The following is a 20,842-nucleotide window of genomic DNA, read 5'->3' as shown; positions in this document are numbered from 1 at the left end:
CAAACAAATATTTGACGCAAGAAATCTGTGTTTCAAGTCCATAACAGGATACACGTTTGTTTTTTGTTTTTTTACCTTGATGGATTGTCGCTGAATTTCCTGTAGTTCTCTAATTTTCGCTTCTTTCTCAGCAACCACCTGCTTCAGTTTCTGGACCAGAGTCGTGTTCTCGCTGCTCAGCTGTTGCTTCAAGCTCTTTGGGAGCTCCCTGATTGGTCCACTCTGCTGTCCGCAGAGGTGTTTCATTGCTGTCTGCATCTGGACCTGCTGCTTCTGCCGGAGGTGTAACAAACATAGTTTAACAAAGTCCCAGATTCTTCCAGTTTCATCTAAGTTTTTTAGATGTAATGTAAAAAGTAGTCTTTGTAAGATCTTCCATTTTTACATTTTAGGAAAGCTTTATGTATAAAAATCCCACAAAAAACACAATAAGCACAAGTCTCATTTCTTGATAAATATATGTCTTCAACTGATTTATTGCTTTGAAGATTATGCACAAAATAAGCATTTAGGTAAAGCTTTCTGGTCAAACAGAGACTGAACAATAACCACATTTCAATAATAACACCTATTTGCTTCTAAGGTCCTACCAGCAAGGCATCCATGAGCTCCTCGTCATGTTTCCCCTTCTCCTGCAGGGTGGAGAGCTGGGCTCTCAATGTTATAATTTCATTGGACTGACATGCATTTCTAGCTTTTGCAGCATCCATCTTTTTCTTCATCTCCTTGTTTTCTTTCAACAGGGCTTCATAATCTGCAGATATTTTCTGTACAGAGTCAGAAGCATAACAGAGGTTTGGTAAAATGTCAGTTGTGTGTTGTTGTTTTTTTTACTTTTTTATGTTTTTACTGTTTTGGTTTCCACACCTCAAAGGCTTCCCTCTTCCTTTTCTCCATGGTGCGGATGTAGCTGAGGTTCTTGTTGGGTGGAGGGGTTTTCTGAAAGACACCCACCCCCTGAAACTCTTCATCTAAACTGAAGACACTGGACTGGCCGAGTTGGATCGCCTGCTTCAGTTGCTGCTCAAGGTCCCGCACCTGTTAAACGAAAAAAATACCTTTTTATGTGAAATTCAGCTAAAAGTTTTAATGTGACTTGAATGTTTGTGCTAATAAATCATGATCATGTTGTGTCACCTTTGTCTGAAGAGCCAGTATCTGCTGTGACCGACCTCGGAAGCTTCCAGGGCTGCTGAGTACTTGCTGAAGGTTGACTTCCTCTCCAACTTCGCTGATCAATACCTTTAACAGATTTATCATCCAATCCTGAAGTCACAATTCAATTTTCAATCATATACCTGAAGAACCGAAGCGCTTTACAGTCACAGTCCCATTTGCCCACGGACACACACATTCACACACTGATGGCGCCAACCTACAACCACCAGTGTGGGGTTCAGTGTCTTGCCAAAGGACACTCCCACACATGAGCGGGCAGAGGCGGGATCAGAGGTCGACCGCTCTCCCTCAGCTGACCCGTAAATATAAAACATACCCATCTTAAAACAGCCTTAAATGACCTCGTCCAGATTTTTAAATAGAAAGTGTTATTTTTTCCACGGTGAGCAAATGCTTCTAAACACGTTTATGAAAAACAGGAACTTTTATTTTGTTACCCAAATGCACAAAATTCAAGCAACAGAGTCAAAAATTTGAACTGTTTTTATTATGAATAATACTAAAATGATTTACTTGGAATGTGTGATACAGGATTTATAAATATGAGTGTATGAGAGAGCATGAAGAGAATTCTTTTAGGAAAACATTGTTTACCTTCTGAGCTACTTTCAGCTCCTGCTTTGCAGACTGAACCTGGTTGCGATATTCAGTCATTTTCAGTTCTGCAGCTGCTAATTTCTTCTGCAGAGATTTGACGCCTGGGTTTTCCTGCTATTAGAGGAAAGGAGCATGAGATTAATGTCAGTCTAAAAAAAACTATCCTTCAATTTGGATCGGTTTTATGGTGTACCTCACAATCCTCAGATGAGCTCTTCTCCAGTGGTTTGCTGTCAGTCTTTTCCCCAGAAAGAGCAACTTGAAGCTAAAAAAATGAGTAAAACATAATGCATATCATTGAAATTGTTCCATTTTTTCCAAAAAAAATGAAAGTCCATAAATGTAAATTGAATGTAAACTACCTCTCTTTCGAGCTCCTTAATTCGGTTGGCGCTTTGCTTTGATTTCACCTTTTCCTGCTCAATTGTAACATTTAGTTCTCTATTTTTCTTGGATAACTCAATAATCTTGGTGGCAGCAACAGCTCCTTCCAAGCCAGCTGTGCCTAAATAACATTTTTTTTTAAACGTCAATCATTCACAAAGGATTTGCAGAGACAAAGCTGATGAATACATGCGTGAAAGTGTGTAAAACAGCTGTAAATTGGTTTTAATAAAGCTTGTACCTGCCAAAGCTAATCTTTCTTCATCTCTTTTCTTCTTCAAGTGTTTAATCTCAAACTCCTTTTCGCTCAGAAGTTTGACGAGTCGTCCGTTGACGTCTTCCAGCTCTCTTAGCTGCTCTAAAAGTTTCTGATTTTCATGCTGCAATGGCCTGAAAGAACATCAAATCCCCAAACTTCAGACTTTTATTACACATAAATATTGTATTACAAATAAAAGAAAAAGCTCGACATTAAAATGCAAACATGGTCGGTTCACATGCCTGTCATTTGTACCCGGAGGACTTTCCAAAGACAAATCTGAATCTTCATTGGCGACAGACGCTGCTTCTTTGTCCTTTTTCCTCTCCAGTTTTCTTTTCTCCTGCTGTTTTTGAAGCGCTTCAAACTGAAGCCGCAAGTTGTTTAGTTGAGCGTCCTGGTCCATCGTCTAAAAGAAAGTAAATATGAAATTAAACAGAAGAAACACGGTAAAAACCAATGGGAAACATTTAACTACCGTATTTTCCGGACTATAAGTCGCACCGGAGTATAAGTCGCACCAGCCCAAAAATGCATTATAAAGTAGAAAAAAACACAGATAAGTCGCACTGGACTATAAGTCGCATTTTAACTTTCACAACCTTATATGACACAATCATAGCAGACTGTTTATCTAATAATTTCACAGTAATTCTTTCTCTTACTTAATTATTTATTCCTTTCATGAAGCATCATTGGCCAACTAATACTCTGTTTTCATCCTGTTTTTGTAGAAACAGTTTTCACTTTTATTGCATTTCTGAATCTATGAAATCATTGGAAAATAGAATATTATGTTGTTAGCCTTCAAGATCTTACTGTAAAAAAAAGTTTGCTGATTCTCTGAGTCACTTAACATCCTCTTAACACTTAACATACCTCATACATCAAATTGACCCAGAAACATCATCTCTGTTCCTCACAAATGAACATAACAGGAGGGTTAACAATGTATTTATTTCAATTTATTTCTAATATAAGTCGCTGCGGAGTATAAGTCGCACCCCTTGCCAAACTATGAAAAAAAGTGCGACTTATAGTCCGGAAAATACGGTAGTTTGAACTGTTTTGTCAGACTTTACAGAAATTCGCAGAAAATTATTTTTAAAATAAAGATATAATAAATAAAAGTATATATTGAAATATACTGTTTATTTTGATCATATTTAAATAATATTTCACTATATTTAAATGAACAAATCTCTGATTCTGATGGAATTCATTTTTTTTAAACAGGAAGTACTTATCTTTATTTGAGATGCATTATTTTTTTTCAGGACCAAAAAAATAAATAAAAAAAAGATTTGATTTAAATTTCATTACAAATCTTAGAGGTATTTAACAACAGCTCCTCATAATAAATACAGATGAATTACACAATTAAAAAAATCAAATTGAAATATTGCAAAATTACAAAAATGTCAAAATCCCTGTTTTTTAAGATATTTTTTAATTTTTTATATTGTTTTTTTTTTTTTTTTATACAAATTCGCACATCGTACTGTTTACTCTTTTACTATATAAAATATTGAGGAAGATTGTCCCCTTTTTAAAAAATTATTATCAATCATTTTATCTGCTATACAATGATAGTTGATTGTTTGTTCTGTTTAAAAGATCAAATGTCTATTTATTTATTTTTTATTGGTGGATGTGCCAATTATTATTTTATTTTGAAAAACAACACTGTAAATGTGCACATTTCTGTACTTAAAAAAACCATTTGTGCTCAAATTATAAATATGATTTGTTTGAGGAAAAAAACGTTTTTTTTACTAAAAAAATATATTACTAATTAAATTACATTATAATTTTATCTAAATAGGTATATCTGTGAACTCGTCATAATGTTAGAAAAAGTAATGAAAGAGTTGTTTTGCAAACAAAACTTTCTCCCTTTATCTGTCTTAAATAAATCATTTTGACACGGCTAACCCCTCTAGCGTTAGCATTAGTTTGATGACATCACCAGAGTAACTAACGTGATGGTGACGGTAACTAAGGGAGTAACATTCGGATTTACAAACAAATTCCTCTTCTCGTGTCAGAATTATCAAATAAAAAAAAACTCACCTGCACTTTTAGTCCTGCTGTGTCCTTAAACAAATGAATTGACATTTACTGCGAGGAAACTGGCGTCTGCGATAGGAGCGCTGTATCCATGACAACGGGCTGGTGTGGCTGAAAGCAAGCTGTCGCGAGAGTATAAATTGTTTCAGAAAAACAGGAAGAGTTGAACCGGAGCAACTCATTACTTCCCAATTATCCTTGGGGTAATACTCACGGCTTTTTTTTTTTTATCTAAATATGATCTATTCAAGTAGGAATTGTTCTTGTATTCTCTACAAAGAATGTAATTAATTTTATTGAACCACAATATAAGCACCTTATTTTATTCAGCGCATATATACGGGTAATACATACAGCTTCATTTGCTGCTTCATATAGCCCCTTGACTCCGTAGTAATTATTTTAAAGAGTGCTTTTTAGTCAGTACATCATTTTTTTATTTTGTCAATTTTCACAAATTAAAGACAGAAATAAATTATTTGAAGCGTCGTGGGCGCACTACACGTTTACGCCACAAGATGGCGCGTTGAATGGCCCACTGTTCAGAATAATTTGTGATTGCTACTACTTTAATGGTTTTTTTCTATTTGATTTTTGTTGTAAGTGTAAGCCTAAGTGATAATTTAGTCACGTATATATTACAGATCCATACATTTATAATTATTTTCAATGCTTTGTGTTTAATTACTGTTGTTTACTTATTTTTTACAGGCTGCTTAAAGCCAAGTGTTATACAACAATAAAGGATCAATTAACCGATAGACACAAAAGGCTGAATTCTCATCCTTCTTACATACTGACCATTTGTTTACTGATGAATATACAATAAATTGATTCAGAGCCTCCCTCTTCCCCCATTGTGTACATTAGTGTAATTTTTAATTAAAAAAGGTTTATGGGGCCAACAAAACCAAACAACAAATCGTTTTGTTTTTGCACAATTAGTCATGTAAGAATATTTTGCACAGAGTGTGTGATAATCAGCAAAAAACAATGTTAAATTTCATCTACTATTGTATCCATTATACTTTGTGTAAATCTTCCCTTAATATATTGTCAGTTTTACGTTTACCTCGTTTTAAACATTTGGTTTTTCTTTTTAAATGTCAACTTTAAAACACCATAAACATCGTTTTTAGTGACAATAAAAAAAAACAATTCTAAATCTATTTTTATGTCCTTTTAGTAAAAACAAATGTTGTGAATTACTGTCCACCAGAAACCTTAAAACATGACATAAGCATTTACAAAGATGTAAGAATAAAGTTAACAGATTGTTAAATATTAATAGTAATCCATTTTATTTAAAGCACCTTTCACAAAACACAAGGACAGTTTACAAAACAAAAGTTAAAAATAAACATTAAAAGCACAATAAATATAAAAATACAAGCTTCCTCTTTCAGTCATAGCACAGGTGAATAATGAGCATTCTCTTAAATGTCATATTTAAGTCACATAAATATTTTAAGAAGCATTAACTCAATTTAATTTTGTCGCATTATCACACAACTTCACATTGTGAACTTTGAGTCTTTAGAGCCACCAAAACAGAGCGATCTTCCATCTGCTCCAGATCTCCTTGTCCCAAGGTGATCAGTAAAAGAAAAGACCTCCAAAAAGAAAACACTAAACAGATTATTAAGGATGTTTTACAATTCGCTTCTCACTCTGTCCTTATCTGCAGAGTACAGCATGTGAGCAGTGTAACAATTAGACAGCTGCTTAAATATTTGTGACGACCTCTGAAAGTTACTCTGAAAGCATCAAACCAACCAAATGCAGGATCAGCAGAGACAAAGTTTTAAAAAAAAAATTTGAGATGGAGCGGGCTGTTGCCAGCAGAGAATTTTTTGAAAGCTTTGAAAGTCCCCCGTGTCTGGTTCAGGTTTGTGAAGAAGCTTCTTTAGATTAAAGACACAAAACAAGACAGACATGAGATTCAGTGTTTATTGTCATTTAAAACAGGGAGACAAAGTTTTCTGTGCAATGAAACCTTGTCATCTACGACAGGCGGATTTATTTAAACAAATGCACAAAAAATACAAGTAATACATGTAAGTAATAAATCACAATATAAAGTCTAAAAAGATCTCAATTTTCCACATTTTATTTTATAATTATTACGGGGTGAGATCACTCGAGTGTCCTCACTTCAGCTTTTTACAGAGAAACACAAAGATACAGAAAATACAAATCTTATCTGTGTATATATACACAAAATGAACAATTCATCTAACCTTTTTTTTTTAAGTGTCTACTTTAGCAGCCGTGCCTCCACGGACTCAACAGTACCTCTGTATAATACATAATTAAAATATTTAATGCAACGTTTAACAGCAATGAACTATTTGGTCCATTTCCCTACAGACCAGCCAGAGCCACAAAGTCGCACTTAACCTTTTAGAAAAATATACTTTCTGTTTTTGGAAAATGTAGCTTTTAAATATTTATAATATTTTGTTTTTAAAAGTCTGGTATTTTTTCATGAATAACATATTTAACTGCTTTCCTTTGGACAGCAGCACATACATATTCGTTTCAAAATAAAGTGCACCGTGTCAAAGCAGATCCTCCTGCTGCTGCAGATTTACTTCAATGAAAAACAGAAAACCGAGTCAAACATTTCCTATCATTGTGGTGGTGTCCCATCATCCTTTTTCATTTTTTTAACTATCAAAATAAACATTTGTTTGGAGTACCGGTACTTTTTTTTTTTTATTAAATACATACAATTATATATTTTAAGAATTACGTTTCTGAGCAACAATTAGACTGTTGTGTTGCATGGATTACATTATATGCTTTTTTAACTAACTTAATTCTTGGAAAAATTCCCATTTTACAAGCTCTAACACACAGAGACAACAAAAACTTTGACATCTAAAGCAAAGAGCACGACAGAGATATAAAAATGAATCAATAAGCAGACAGGAATGTGGCGTTTCTGACCTCCAGAGACAGAAACAACCATCATTATGATTATCATGACCATTTCCAATGTCCTCAGCTACTACAGAGTAAAATGCTTTTTTATTCTTTAAAACATCCGACAAAAACTCTACATTATCGGAAAAAAAAACAACTGTTTTGACAATTTGAACTTAAAAACTAGCAATAATTTTCGCGGTGGCAGCTCAGAGCTTCCGTAGACATTGCTAGCGATTTGTTAAAAAACAAACAAACGACATTGAACGATAAAAAATGCACTTTAACCCATACTACATCAATGTTTAGTCTGTTAATAAACGGAAAGTTTGAGAAATAAATAGGTAAATCCTCACATTTTTTAACCTTCGACTCCGCGGCGACTTCCGCCAGCTGCGCATGCGTCCGCTGGTTATTTGACAGCAGCTGTGCTGCTCTTCGCGTTGCATTGTGGGACAGATCGAGCAATCTCCCACAGAAATGTCAAACACCCGAAAAAATGCATTTTATGGTATTTAAAGTAGAAAAAAAGTATTTTTATTCATTTATATTTACATTATTTCCTTTGCTGTACATTCAAGCGAATAGGAGCTCTTTGTAAAAAATATAATAAGCCGGCTCCAGTTTTTTTTTTTTTTTTTTTTGCAGAGAACATAGTAGGGCTGCTGTTTTTCTTGATAATTAATTGATGGAGTTTTGTTTGTGCATTATCTGGTTTCAGGAAAACCTCAGAGAAATCCTCTGAAGGCTGAAATATCAGGTTACCAAGAAACAAAAGCATTCATGTCAAACCAGACTCACTTCTGCAGTTTGACTTTAGGTTATTATCTAGCAATGTGAAGTATCTTTTTTTTTTTTTTATAATTGCATAAAACTAATTTAACCTTATTGGAAATAACTCAGGCTTTTATCAACGTTGATAATCTTCCCAGTTTAAAATCAGCTGCTTTGATTTAAATAAGCTCTTTGTTCTTACGGACAGAGTTTATTCTAAGTTATTCCCCTGTGTAAAGATGTTCCAGACCACAGTTTACTTTTGAGGCTTTAGGGACAATTTACTTTGGACGCTCCATAAAGAAAGCTGGAAGATGCCTAAAAAAAATAGTAAAAACATGTTGAACCCCTCAGGGAGATGATTTAGCACAATTTGTCACAGAGAAAGGCGAGTTAAGACAGCTCCCTGAAACGCAAAGTCATGCTGATGCGGACACGTCTGGTATTTTTGCTTTGGTACTTGACACCTTTGTTTTACGTGCTACAAACAGGAACAGAGCAGACCACGCTGTATTAGATGCAAACACTTAAGGGCAAATAAGGACATCCGGATGAAGCTTTAAGACACTATTTGACACAGACTCTTTAACCAAGACTTTATTATGTTTTTGGATTTCAAAGGCAAATCCATTTTACAAGATTTGGAGCATTGCACACCTTTAAAACAAGATAGAAGATAGATCATGTATATATACTATATCTTTCCTACTAGTTGACAAACAGGCAAAATAGGGGATTTGGTGCTGCATATAATTATTTATCTTTACAACCGTTTGATCATCTTTACAAAGACTCAGTCTTTACCATAATTTCTTAAAGTGGTCCAGATAAGGAATCTTTTTAAACTCTCATATATCAGAAAAAGAAAAAAAAACCTGAAAGTTCATCCATGACCTTTGAAAACGGTTGTGCTGGACCACTTTCAAATTACAAGAACCTCTGTGAAGCTAATAGAGCCCAACATATCTGCTAATATACAGTTATGTATATCATAATGGAACAAAAAAAAAGTGTAGTCCATCTTAAAACCTATGAAATATTTACACCAAAAAGTTATAGAATTTTCTCAATAAAGAAAATCATCTTAAATAATGCCCAACCCTGTATTTCAACCTTAAACCTTTTGCCAAGTCATCAATTTAAGAATAAAAATGATAATTTACTTTACAAATTGGCTTTAAGTATATGTTTCTATTCTCAACATAAGCTAAATCTTTGTTAAAAATTATGAAAAACATTAGCATTATGTTTTTGAATAACTGTGTACCATTTTAGCAGTTATAGTTTCAGTAAAGAAAAGGTTTTATTCCTATTTAATACATTTTTCGTGTGGATTAGTATGAGCTGCCATGTTCTGACTAAAACAACTCTTTGAAAGTTCAAGACAGAATCTGTTAATAATAATAAACACTACATTTTAACGTTTTTATTTTTAGTTGAACACACATTTTTTTTAGGATACCACTTTTTTTATATATATGTATATAATGTGTTATTTACACCCTTTAATATCAGGTTGAAAACTATTAAATATTAGTCCCATAAACTTCATTTTTCTTCCTTTGGCTTGTGTGCGGGATCCCAAATGTACTCTTTGTACATTGAATACAGGACGCCTACAAGACAGAAATGCATGATGGACATTTTAGACACAAGAAAACAGGGTTTGATTTGAAATATACATATATACTCATAATATGAAAAAACAAACTTAGCATGCATTTGGGCTGGTTAAAAAAACTTTGTGTTTTTTCGGTAAAACAAATGATGAAGATTAAAAATGGTTTGAAATAACATAACTTATGGGTGAAACTTTAAGAAAGAGGGATTATTTTTTATTGTCATTTTTAAAAACAACCTGACGGCAGTGGTTTTATATGAGCGACAGGTTTTTGAGGTAAAAAAAACAAACAAATAAAGCAGCCCCATAGTCCTTCAATTTTTGTTGTTTTTTTCAGTTTAGTTTTAAAGGATGTTGAATTTTAGTGCAGACTGCATCTCCGAGAAAAGCGGGAAAACTGGGAGATCCGGATAATTACCACAAGTCATGGCTCCAACCACGAATCCCTGGGCAGCCACACGCATGTGGATGAGGTGAACAGACATTTTTACGTTTCCTCTGTGCTTCATTTTCATCAGCTGGTAACCGACGATGCCAAAAAATCCAGCCAATCCTGCAGAAAGCACACACACACAAAAAAACATCTATTAGAATGAAGAGGGTTTAAAATCAGACACACCATGACAAAGGAAACGGTCGGCACAATAAGTAACTCCAAAAAAGAAAAACTGATGGTTGAGGATGGACTCACTCACCTGCTGGAACAAAAGGATTTTCTTTTGCTTTACGCATAAACTTGGATTGATTCTCATCATCATACGAGGCCATGTTGTCTGCAAAGTAAAAAACACACAAAATTATCAGGATTTTCTCTCCAGTCATTCACTCCAGAGCTGGCAGAACAATAAATAAAACTTTTAAATCAACCAATAACTATGTGGGGGTAACAGATGACTGACAAAATGCCTCATCAATAAGTTTCAAAGCAACGACTTCCTAAGGCAGAAGAGGCACGAGGGGACATCAAGTGGGCACCTGGTGTTACAGTCAGGGTCCAAGGGCAACAATGAAGGGCGTCCATCTATTCTAAGCTAATACCTAATGACTTTAAACATAAATATAAAGCCTGTGTTTAGTTTTTGTTTTCTTTAAAGCATGTTTTATGTGTTTGGTTAACTGAAATCCTGAATGGCTTAAATTCAAACACGAAACCAAATCAGTAAAACTGGAGAAACCGGCAGAATTAGCTCCACAGTCACAATATCTGATGAAAAGTTTGTGACTTTTAGCGACAGAATAGTTTCTTACCTGAAAAAAAATGGTTTCGCTTTGGGGAGAAAGAAAGTAAAGCGGCTTGGACAGCTGATGTGTTCTCTGTGCTGTGTGGAACAGAGGAAGTAGCAAACCGGCACGCTGTGATATAACACTCTACTACGCATGTCTGACGTTCCTCTGCTGCGTTCAATGGAGTCCGGAAAAAAATTAGACACACAACGGGTTTGTCAGCGGAAATGTCTTTTAAAATATTTGAACGGTAGAAATGCTTAAATACGGCCTTTAGTTTGTTATACTTCAGTTTTTGTAGTATCAATATTTTTGGAAAAAGCGTTAGATCTGTAAATGTGTAAGGAAATAATAGATACTCAAGCTTCAGGACTCATTTATGTGACCCAAACGTGACCCAAAACATGACATATTGTCATAGCAACGCTTTGACTAATGTGAAAACAACAGCTCCAACAATAAGCTCGTGTAGTCTTTTTCTGCTATCTGGTACACCTCCGACTTCAACGAAGGAAATTTAACTGGTGGGGAGTGAACCATCTTGCGCTACACCGGAGTCTCTGATGACGTAGTAAAAGAACCGGACTGTAACCAGTAACTGTATAAGAGCACTGGAGTGAGCGATCCTGTCTTCCTCCCTTTCCAAACAGGAAGTACCTGCAGGCTCCAGGAAGCCAAAATCCCTATAAAGTAATGAACAGCTAATAGTCATTCTATGCGTCAGAATAATTCCTGCTCTGATACTTATTTTTAGCATTTTTCGGCTAATCTTTTTTTCATCACAAGTTATTTAAGTTATGAACCGGCCCACCTGCTCGCTGGCCCCCACCTCAATGTTTGAATGACATATTCTCTTGAGCCCACTTTCAGCGAATGGGTTGTGGACTTCAAACAAATTTACTCCTGTTTGGGAACAGTAGTTGCCACATAAAAATTGATTCAGACCCACTTGGATAAATCACTGCTATCTGGCTCCAACATCGCAACGTCCAAAAAATGGCAACGGAATCGGCTTCATTTCGCTGGAGCCGTAAGGCATTTTCTACAGATAACGTCACACTCGCTCAGTCCAGTTCTCTTATACAGTCAATGGCCATGGCCCTCCCGGTTGACTGTAACCTTGTACCTTTTAGGCCCAGTTTAAGACAAAATTCATAACCACTGAAACCAAAAGCAAGCTTTTATTGTCGGTTTTTTTTTTTTTCAAAATCAGCCACTTTTAAGTGTTTGACGTGTTTATTTAAGTGTAAACAGTAGAAAGAATTGACCCAAGATATTGATTGAGACCAGCACTGTTAGCCTAGACGGGTAACAGCCTTCACACCACCTACACACAAAAAAAGGGGTAAAAAATAGTCCCCATAGGTTTAAGGGTTTTTACAATTATATTGAAGTGACAGCGTATAGTGGTGCTTAAAAGAAGGCTTTTGTTGTGTTCATCCGTCTGGTGGACATGAAAAGCATCTTTGAAGCCTTAATGAGCCAATGGCATTTCCTTTATGCAATTATGGACGCTGTTTACTCTAACCAGACCCTGAGATTATAACAAAGATGTACACACAGCAGAGCAACTATCACGTGTTATCTTCTTTGCAGAAAAGTAAATGTATGAATTCTGGGGTTTGCCGTCATTTCCAGAAGTGTCAACAATTTGGCTTAATTTCTATGTGTCCTGGTGGACTTTTCAAGTGAGGGAGGGTTCTTCAAAAACAGAACTCTAACATGGATCCCAGAACACAAGTATGGAGATGCTTTAAAAAATATCCCAGCTTTGAGTTGAATTCAAGGAAGAGTGAAAATGTCCAGGGGGACAGGTAAAGATCAGGTTTTATTAAAAAAAAATCTTTTTTTTTTATTAATTAAGTTTGTATTATAAGGCAGATTTTTTTTTTTGACCAAATTAAAAAAAGTCAATTGTGCTTTATGGTTGGAGAAGTACAGTAAAGGTCTCTTGATAAGCTCTTATTTATTTTTAGTTCATTAAACATTTCTGGCTGAGATGTACCACAATAGTAAAATAAATGGGTGTTATTTTCATTATGACTGCTGACATCAAACTATACTACTACATTGGCTGCATTAAGATGATCCTATGTGGTAAAAAGTGTGTCTTTTATTTTGAAAGGAAGTCATGCGAACCTGTCAAAAGTTACAAACTTTAAAATTTTATAAAGTTTGAAAAAAGGCTATCTATTCTCTAAGTGTTATTTTTGTCAAAGACCAAAAGTTCATTTGATTGAAAACATTTATGCAAATCGGTGTCTTTTTTTTAAAATGGTAAAATAAGGCTTTGTGGCTCCTGTGGGGTTGTTGTCCGTGAGAAATTGACCCCGACTGGCTCTTTAAGTGTTGAAAGTTGCAGACCCTGGCCTAGATGCTGATGGGGGATCAGGCCAGACCGCCTGAACCCCTGGGCCGGCAAAAAGTCTGGAATGCTAATAAACAATCATCTATAATTCTAAAGGCAGGAAGAAGAAATTGAGCACTTTAGATATTGGCTCAGAGTGAAGACTTTGATGTGTGGAGAGAAGAATCAGCCAAGAAGATGAGCTAGATCTTAATTGTGGAAATTTTGGGTTTTACATGAAAATTACAAAAAAATTAAAGTAGTTATACAAAAGTAATAGAAAAATAGTGGCATGAAATGAGATAGTAGTCTATCGGAGCTGTCTGTAGTTACAAACCACCTTTTTTTGTTCTTTTAAAACTGGAAACATATCTGTAAACACTGAAAAAGGACATTTATCTTAGTGATCTTACTTCCACCAACCAGGCTGACATTTTCTTTATGAAAAAATATGTGATACTTAAAACAGTTTTTGTGTTAAATTTTCTTGTTGTTTTAGAAGGATTATAACAAAATTGGTTATTTTGAGGAACCACTCCGGTGAAAATTGTGTTTTAAACTCCATTTCTGAAAATGTCTTTATTCAAATCATAGTGAATCAGGAGCAGATGAAAAAATGCAAAAAGCCTGTAGTTGTCACGTACAAACTACAATTAGCCACGGAAGCATATATGTCTCATATTTCAAAATAAAAGTCGAGACCGGAAATGATTTTTCATTTTCACAATAAAGCTGCATTTGTTGACTTAATGATAAAATGAAAAAATAAATGATTTTGAAATACGAGACACATATGCTTCCATAATCAACAACCCACAATCTCCCTGCTCTGCTCCTTTCTGATCAGGGGCAGAGCTTGGGGGCAAAGAGGGAGGCAGCAACAAAAAACCCTTGGGCAAGTGACTATTTTGTAGTTTGATTTTTATTTTTATTTTTATTTTTTGCTTTTTAATTATGGGTGCAAAGTGCCATATTAACCTGTTTCCCTTTGTTTAGTTTATTAACCCTTTAAATTTCCTGTAATTTTAGTCTCCTTTTTTAACCAAAGCAAAGATAAGTAAGTACAGTTGTTGTTGCCAGTAGGTGGCGTCATATGTCTATTTTTAAAGCACTGCTGGAGGAGAAGGTCCACACAGTAATCAACAGAACACCATGTGCTTTTGCCTTTCTAAGAAGATAAGAAAGTGTTGCTGCACATTATTGCAAAAGCCTGATCTAATCGGGATTGTTGTGTTTTCTACAAACCTCTTAAAGATGAAAACAATCCTTTGTCAAAAGACATGATGTCATCCCGGGTAAAAAAAAAAAGAAGTTTGATATAGATCTGAAAACTGCATAGTTCAAATTATTACTCTTTGAAATTCAAAAAGATAATGAGAGATAAAACAGGAGAGGTCATGGTCATCATGATAGCACAAGATGTTGCTCGTTCAGTGAAATCTCTGCCAGTCTGTCCGTGCGTTATCACTGGTGGTTCAGTTTCACAACTATAAATGAATCATTAATCTTAGATAAGATCAGCAGTTTTAGGTGGAGAAAATACAGTGGGGCTGGTTCGATCTGCAGATCAAGGTCACGTTTTTTTTCCTTGACCTTGTAACAGTAACCCTTCATCACTGATTTATTGCTATAAGTCTGTTATACTTTTACCAGTCAGTGAAAATTATTTTTATGTTGGATCGAACTTAAGTTGTTGCAAATTTTTACAGTACAAAAAAAAAATTTTTTGCATGCTAATTTTTTTCCATTCCATGTTGATGTTACTCCTGCAAATTAAATGCATTTTAATAATATTTGAATAATTGAAATCACAGTAACAAAGGACTAAGCACCCTACTTTCTATGGCAATTATTTCTCTGAACGCGTCTACAAATAGATTTTTAATGGTAGCCTATACTTTGTGAAAAATCACATTCACACTGCAAAAAGAGAATAGTAATATTAGGATGAAAATCAGCTGTAGTTGATTTTGATTACAGTGACACAAAACTAGTGGAATCACTGAAAATGACTCATGTTAAAACCAAAATGTGAACAAAGTAAGAATCTGTAAAGTAAATTGTCCCATTTGAATAAATCTTAGTAAAATCTACAACTAGCACTTATTCGTGGAACATAAATCAAAATTTTTGTTATTTCCAAAATAATTACAGTGAATGCCAGGCTAACATTTATTGGGGATGGGTCAAATGCGGTGACAGATAATGGGACTTTAACTTAATCTTTCCCACAAACGTACTCTGCCTTCAAACATGGAAAAAGCAAGCAGGCATTTTTGTTCTTCAGTAAATGTTTTTCTTTATTCCAATAATTTATCTCGTGTTTGGTATTTGCTCTACGTTTGGTCGGTCTGCAGGGAGAAGGGAGGAGTGTGTGTGTGGGGGTGTGTGTTTATCTTGCTCAGAGTGAACCGTAACTCCAAATACCTCCGTGGCTTAAAGCAGAAACAGTCATGGAGCTGCTGCTGCCTCTTCTTGCTGCCCTTTTTGCTGCTCTGATTGGAGGCCTGTACGTCCTCGGGGTTTTTCGACAGCGCAAACCTGGAGAACCCCCCCTGGATAAAGGTCTTATTCCATGGCTGGGTCACGTGCTGGAGTTTCGCAGGGACACGCTGAAGTTTTTGGAGAGAATGAAGCAAAAACACGGGGATGTGTTCACAATCCAGATAGCGGGATTTTACATTACATTCCTGCAGGATCCCCTGTCGTTTGGAGCGTTTGTGAAGGAGAGTCGGGAAAAGTTGGACTTCAACAACTTTGCTGCACAGCTGGTATACAGGGTGTTTGGCTACAAAGCTGTTGATGGTGACCATGAAACCCTTTACCTGTCAAGCAACAAACACCTGAAAGGAGAAGGTCTTGAAGTGATGACCCAAGCTATGATGAGCAACTTGCAGAACCTCATGCTGCACAGCATCGGTTCGGCATCAGGTCAGAAGACCTGGAAGGAGGATGGGCTGTTTATGTACAGCTACAATATTGTTTTCAGAGCTGGCTACTTAGCGTTGTATGGAAACTTCCCGCACAAGTCAGAGGGAAGTGCGGCGAAAGCCAAAGAGAAGGACAGATCTGAGTCCGAAGCTTTGTTTTATGAGTTTCGGAAATACGATCAACTCTTTCCCAACCTGGCATACGGGGTGCTTCTGCCGAGGGAGAAAAGGGAAGCCGACAGGTTGCAGTCGTTTTTCTGGGATGCCGTTTCGGTGCAGAAGCTCAAGAACAAGGACAACATCAGCCGCTGGGTGTGGGACATGCAGCAGGCCAAAGAGGAGATGGGCATGGAGGAGGCAATGATCAACAAATACATGTTTGTGCTCCTTTGGGCATCTCAGGGCAACACAGGGCCCTCCTCGTTCTGGCTGCTCCTCTTCCTCCTCAAACACCCTGAAGCTATGAAAGCGGTGAGGGACGAGGTGGACAAAGTCCTGAAAGAATCTGGACAGGAAGTGCGACCTGGCGGCCCCTTAATAGATCTGACCCGGGAGATGCTGATGAAAACACCAGTCATGGACAGCGCGGTGGAGGAGACCCTCAGACTCACAGCTGCACCCCTCCTCACCCGAGCCGTGCTCCAGGACATGACCCTGAAAATGGCCGACGGCCGAGAGTATTTCATTCGCAAAGATGACCGAATGGCAATATTTCCTTACAACGCAGTTCACCTGGACCCAGAAATCCACCCGGAGCCGCACTCGTTCAAATACAACCGTTTTCTGAACCCGGACGGAAGCAGGAAAACAGATTTTTACAAAGGAGGGAAGAAGGTGAAGTACTACAACATGCCCTGGGGCGCCGGAGTCTCCATGTGCCCCGGTCGTTTCTTTGCCACCAATGAGCTGAAACAGTTTGTCTTTCTCATGCTGGTATATTTTGAGTTTGAGCTGAAGAACCCGGATGTGGAGATTCCCCAGATCGACTTCAAGCGCTGGGGCTTCGGGTCCATGCAGCCCGTCAAAGATGTTCAGTTCCGGTACAGACTCAGATTTTAACCCGCTCACTTTGTTCATCGTGATCTGCTATCAGCAACTTTTAATTTGAAAAATAAACCATTGAATAGTTTATTATGTCATTTTTTTCTTTACATATTTTGGAAGTGGTTTAAACAGCTGCTTGCAACTATTCAGCAGCGTGTTCACAAAAATAAAACAAAGTATGTCATAGGAATGGCTCAAACTTCCTGCCAGGTCATCTGTACAACTTCCTCTGCTTGCTAATGTCGAATCAGCTTGATCCCATCTACAATCACAGTGACAATGTTTCTATGATAAACACAGAGTTTTATTGTGATTCCTGTGGACACTGTGACAGTTTGTGATCTTTTTTGTCTTTTTATATTCTGTAAATCAGGAAATATCTCTTTGACATCTTTCCCGTCCATCCTGAAACCGATGTTTAGGAATGTTTTTCAACATTTAGAGGCAAACTTTTAGTTGTATAAGATGTTTCACAAAAAGCATTAGAGAAAAAATATTTAAACAAACAGGATTGATAATGACTGTTTTCATCAAAATGTTCTTTTTGGAGAAAATTAAATAAATGTGTAGATGTTTGAATTTTCCTTTTTCTTGTGTTGTCTTCCTCTAACTGATAGCGGGTCAGAAAGGGTCAAAAGTGTAAAAATACACTGTTAAGGTGTCAGAGAGGAGCAAAAGGATTTGAGAGGAAACAGAACAATGAAATTACAAAGCGGTATAAAGCCAGAAGTTTTTTTTCTTTTATAAGAGAGTTTATAGAGCCACTCTAATGAAGATAATGTTCAAAACATGCTTTTGTGGCATTTTTCTGAAGATGGAAGATGTACGTAAAAAAAATGAAGCTTAAAATTGCATTTCTGAGTTGTTCTTTTAAAGAATGCAGACGCTGGTTTCACCATAAACTCCTTATTTATTCGGAAAAGCTCTGTTACTGTCGGCCCTAGCTAAGCCATACATTCAAGAGAACCTCCAAAAAAAGAACCACTTTCCCTCTAGTCTCACGGCTTTTCCCTCTTCCCTCCACGCCCACGGTTCTCCATAACCAACAGAGCAATTTAGCACTAAACAGAGCATTAACAAAGGAACAGAATACAGGGATGCTACAATATGCTGGGCGGGCCACAAGGTCCCTCACTGCTCTGCTCTGCAATGGAGAGAGGAAGGGGGTGGGGGGGGGGGGGGTTGCTTGGGGTTGCTTCGCTCCAACAACCCACAGCTCAGAGGTGAATTTCTGATGAACTCCTGCTGCTCTGCAGAAACTATGTCCTGGAAAACAACACGTAAAAAAGGCTAAAAACAGTATAACTGTAAGTAAAAGATCACTGGGAATTCTTTGAAAACGAATAAAAAAGCTATTGAAGTGGAAATGTAAGGATATTTCTGATTATTTTAATTGCAAAAGATTTCAAAAAGCGTTTGCTTTTGCAACGTGCACATAGAATCATTTGTACCTTCCATAATCACACCCTCATAACATCTGTAATTTTGATGAAAAAGGCCTCTTTAGAAAAAGAAACAACAACCACATGGGTTGTGTGAAGGTGGAGAGGCTCTCAGTGAAAGCTTTCAGCTTGATACGAATGAGCAAAGGTGATGACTAAGCTAAACTGAGTTCATACTCTGGGATACCAGCCTGTTTAATCATCTACATGCTTTGGTCCCCATGCAGTCCTCGGATGCTGTTAACACATTAAATGCTGGTTTCCATTTTTCAGGTTTTATCCTTCTGTGTTTAGCCATTTTAATGCCATTTTTTAGCTACCTTTTTATAAATAATATTAATTAAATGAAATCACTAATGAAATAAAAAGTGATAAATAACTTAAAAAAACTCGAAGTTACATTGATCTTTTTCCCTTTTCCTTTGTAGTTGTACGTAGGATAAAAGTAACCATCTGCAAACTTTGTGGAAAAAAAGTTTATTCCCCTTTGTTGTGAGAAGCTTACACATTAACAATGCTAATGCTGTTTAGTCAGAGCAAGGATTACTTCCTAAACACAAAATTCTAAAACACTGTCAACAATCAAATCCAAAAAAGTAAGTCTTTTGATATTATTTTTCAATTAATGAATGTATAATTATCATTACAGTCAGACAACTCACGCAGTAAAGAAGTTTTATTCCATATTTCTTTTAGTTTGGCATTTGGCTCCGTTCAGATACATGAAACAAAGATCTCCATAGAAAACTTTGGGTATTAAACTACCCCTAACAGACCTCACAGATGGAAGCCGGGGAGGCGGTTGGGGTGATGAACGCAGAGCTCGCGGAAATGGAAAAAGAGGGATTGGACCGCACACCTGGAACTCAAGGAGGACGCTGAACAGGTGAGTATATTAGACTGAACCGCCTGCGTGGAGGAGTAACCAGGTGAACGCACTGCTCAAGTTGCCTGCCTGAAATACTCCCAGGGTCGTTCACTTCAGTCAGACAACTCATGCAGTAAAGAAGATTTATTCCATATTTAATTATAAATTTCTGCATTTTCTTTTGTTTGTTTCTCGGTTGTTTTTTAAATCAGGCAGATCCTTCATCCTTGTGAAAAGAGTCAAACCCATTTAAAGTCTATTGATTATAAGCAGATGAAAATGTCACAATGTAATTTCAAAGAGAATAAAACTGGAGGAACTTTGAAGACTAACATCTAAGTATGGCCTTGTTTGTTGAACAGTGTGTGGCTACCACTTTAAATCTAATATGTATTAGTACAAGAGACGCAGTGGATCTAACATTGTGATAAATAAAGATTTAAGGCAGGATAGCTGAGGATTTTCTCACAGATCTTTGAGGGTGTGGATGAAACTGTGATAAAGATCTTTAGTTGCATTAAGATGCTCATGGAAGTGAGTAACAACTTCCACACAACAAACTAAAGAAACAATTGTTTTTAAGTCTGTTTCACTGCTCAAGTTGTGCAAGGCAAAAGTTTCCAGACAGGTTGTGATAAAGAGGTTTGAGTCAGAACGACATAGTTTCACCGTCAGAGAACAAAAACAACATTTGTGGTTGAGTTTGTATCCATCATGGATCTAAGGGTCTAAGGGCAGGGATGCCCAGTTTAGTTTAGTCTGTTTAGTTAAAGCTTAGTATGATACTATTCAATTCTATGCATTTATGATCCTTTTTGATTGTATGTTTACCTTACAATTACCGGTACGAAGCCCATTGAGATGACTGTTGTTGTTAATTTAGGCCATACAAATAAAATTGAATTGAATTGAATTGAATTGAATCCATCCATCCATCCATCCATCCATCCATCCATCCATCCATCCATCCATCCATCCATCCATCCATCCATCCATCCATCCATCCATCCATGCATCGTCCAACTCACAGGGTTGGGTAGACATGGGTACCCTTTATAAACGGACTTGTTTGATCTTTAGCCTAAGTCACAACTGCCCTTACGTGGTGGATATTTACCACCACAAAGTGAACAACCCTAAACCTGCCCCCAAACCTTTCTTAAATCTCTATCCCT

At 36.6% G+C, this 20,842-nt stretch overlaps 3 protein-coding genes across 13 annotated transcripts in view; 1 reads left to right on the top strand and 2 right to left on the bottom strand.

The window, feature by feature from the left end:
• ccdc13 (coiled-coil domain containing 13) overlaps positions 1 to 4,649 on the bottom strand; it is a 32,572-nt gene extending 27,923 nt beyond the window's left edge. For 10 of the 11 annotated variants that reach the window (XR_013650474.1, XR_002292227.3, XM_078934231.1 and 7 more), the window contains exons 1-10: positions 4,493 to 4,649; positions 2,662 to 2,828; positions 2,402 to 2,550; positions 2,139 to 2,281; positions 1,970 to 2,041; positions 1,774 to 1,890; positions 1,138 to 1,242; positions 868 to 1,038; positions 591 to 767; positions 76 to 273 (exon numbers count right to left, since the gene is read on the bottom strand). Coding sequence is in view for 9 of the 11 variants with exons in the window: in XM_078934231.1 (XP_078790357.1) it covers positions 76 to 273; positions 591 to 767; positions 868 to 1,038; positions 1,138 to 1,242; positions 1,774 to 1,890; positions 1,970 to 2,041; positions 2,139 to 2,281; positions 2,402 to 2,550; positions 2,662 to 2,828; positions 4,493 to 4,537 (1,344 nt within the window). In the remaining 2 variants the exon portion in view is untranslated. The remainder of the gene's footprint in view (positions 1 to 75; positions 274 to 590; positions 768 to 867; positions 1,039 to 1,137; positions 1,243 to 1,773; positions 1,891 to 1,969; positions 2,042 to 2,138; positions 2,282 to 2,401; positions 2,551 to 2,661; positions 2,829 to 4,492) is intronic. The other variant, XM_078934232.1, reaches the window with a different exon arrangement.
• A 4,123-nt stretch (positions 4,650 to 8,772) lies between these two features.
• Positions 8,773 to 11,218, bottom strand: higd1a (HIG1 hypoxia inducible domain family, member 1A). Its single transcript, XM_011487009.3, has 4 exons — positions 11,061 to 11,218; positions 10,508 to 10,585; positions 10,231 to 10,365; positions 8,773 to 9,807 (listed from the first exon to the last, which is right to left on the bottom strand). Exons 2-4 carry the CDS (start codon positions 10,578 to 10,580, stop codon positions 9,740 to 9,742), a joined length of 276 nt encoding a protein of 91 aa, XP_011485311.1. The 5' UTR covers positions 10,581 to 10,585; positions 11,061 to 11,218; the 3' UTR covers positions 8,773 to 9,739.
• A 3,133-nt stretch (positions 11,219 to 14,351) lies between these two features.
• Positions 14,352 to 17,936, top strand: LOC101157008 (5-beta-cholestane-3-alpha,7-alpha-diol 12-alpha-hydroxylase). The gene has a single exon (XM_004079412.5). The coding sequence runs from the start codon at positions 15,837 to 15,839 to the stop codon at positions 17,370 to 17,372; it is 1,536 nt and encodes a 511-aa protein (XP_004079460.1). The 5' UTR covers positions 14,352 to 15,836; the 3' UTR covers positions 17,373 to 17,936.
• The last annotated feature ends 2,906 nt before the right edge of the window (positions 17,937 to 20,842 follow it).

This window comes from Oryzias latipes, chromosome 17 (assembly GCF_053564925.1).
Source record: "Oryzias latipes strain Hd-rR chromosome 17, Olatipes_Hd-rR_3.1".
NCBI classification, from domain to species: Eukaryota; Metazoa; Chordata; class Actinopteri; order Beloniformes; family Adrianichthyidae; genus Oryzias; species Oryzias latipes.
The sequence above is the reverse complement of the archived record's forward strand: the minus strand, read 5'-3'. Positions and strand labels throughout refer to the sequence as shown.

Coding starts and splice junctions, on each gene's coding strand:
- higd1a (XM_011487009.3), bottom strand. CDS start 10,580: ATGGCCTCGTATGATGATGAGAATCAATCCAAGTTTATGCGTAAAGCA. Junction 10,366..10,507: donor AAATCCTTTTGTTCCAGCAG/GTGAGTGAGTCC, acceptor TGCTTTCTGCAG/GATTGGCTGGATTTTTTGGC. Junction 9,808..10,230: donor GGTTGGAGCCATGACTTGTG/GTAATTATCCGG, acceptor TCTGTCTTGTAG/GCGTCCTGTATTCAATGTAC.
- LOC101157008 (XM_004079412.5), top strand. CDS start 15,837: ATGGAGCTGCTGCTGCCTCTTCTTGCTGCCCTTTTTGCTGCTCTGATT.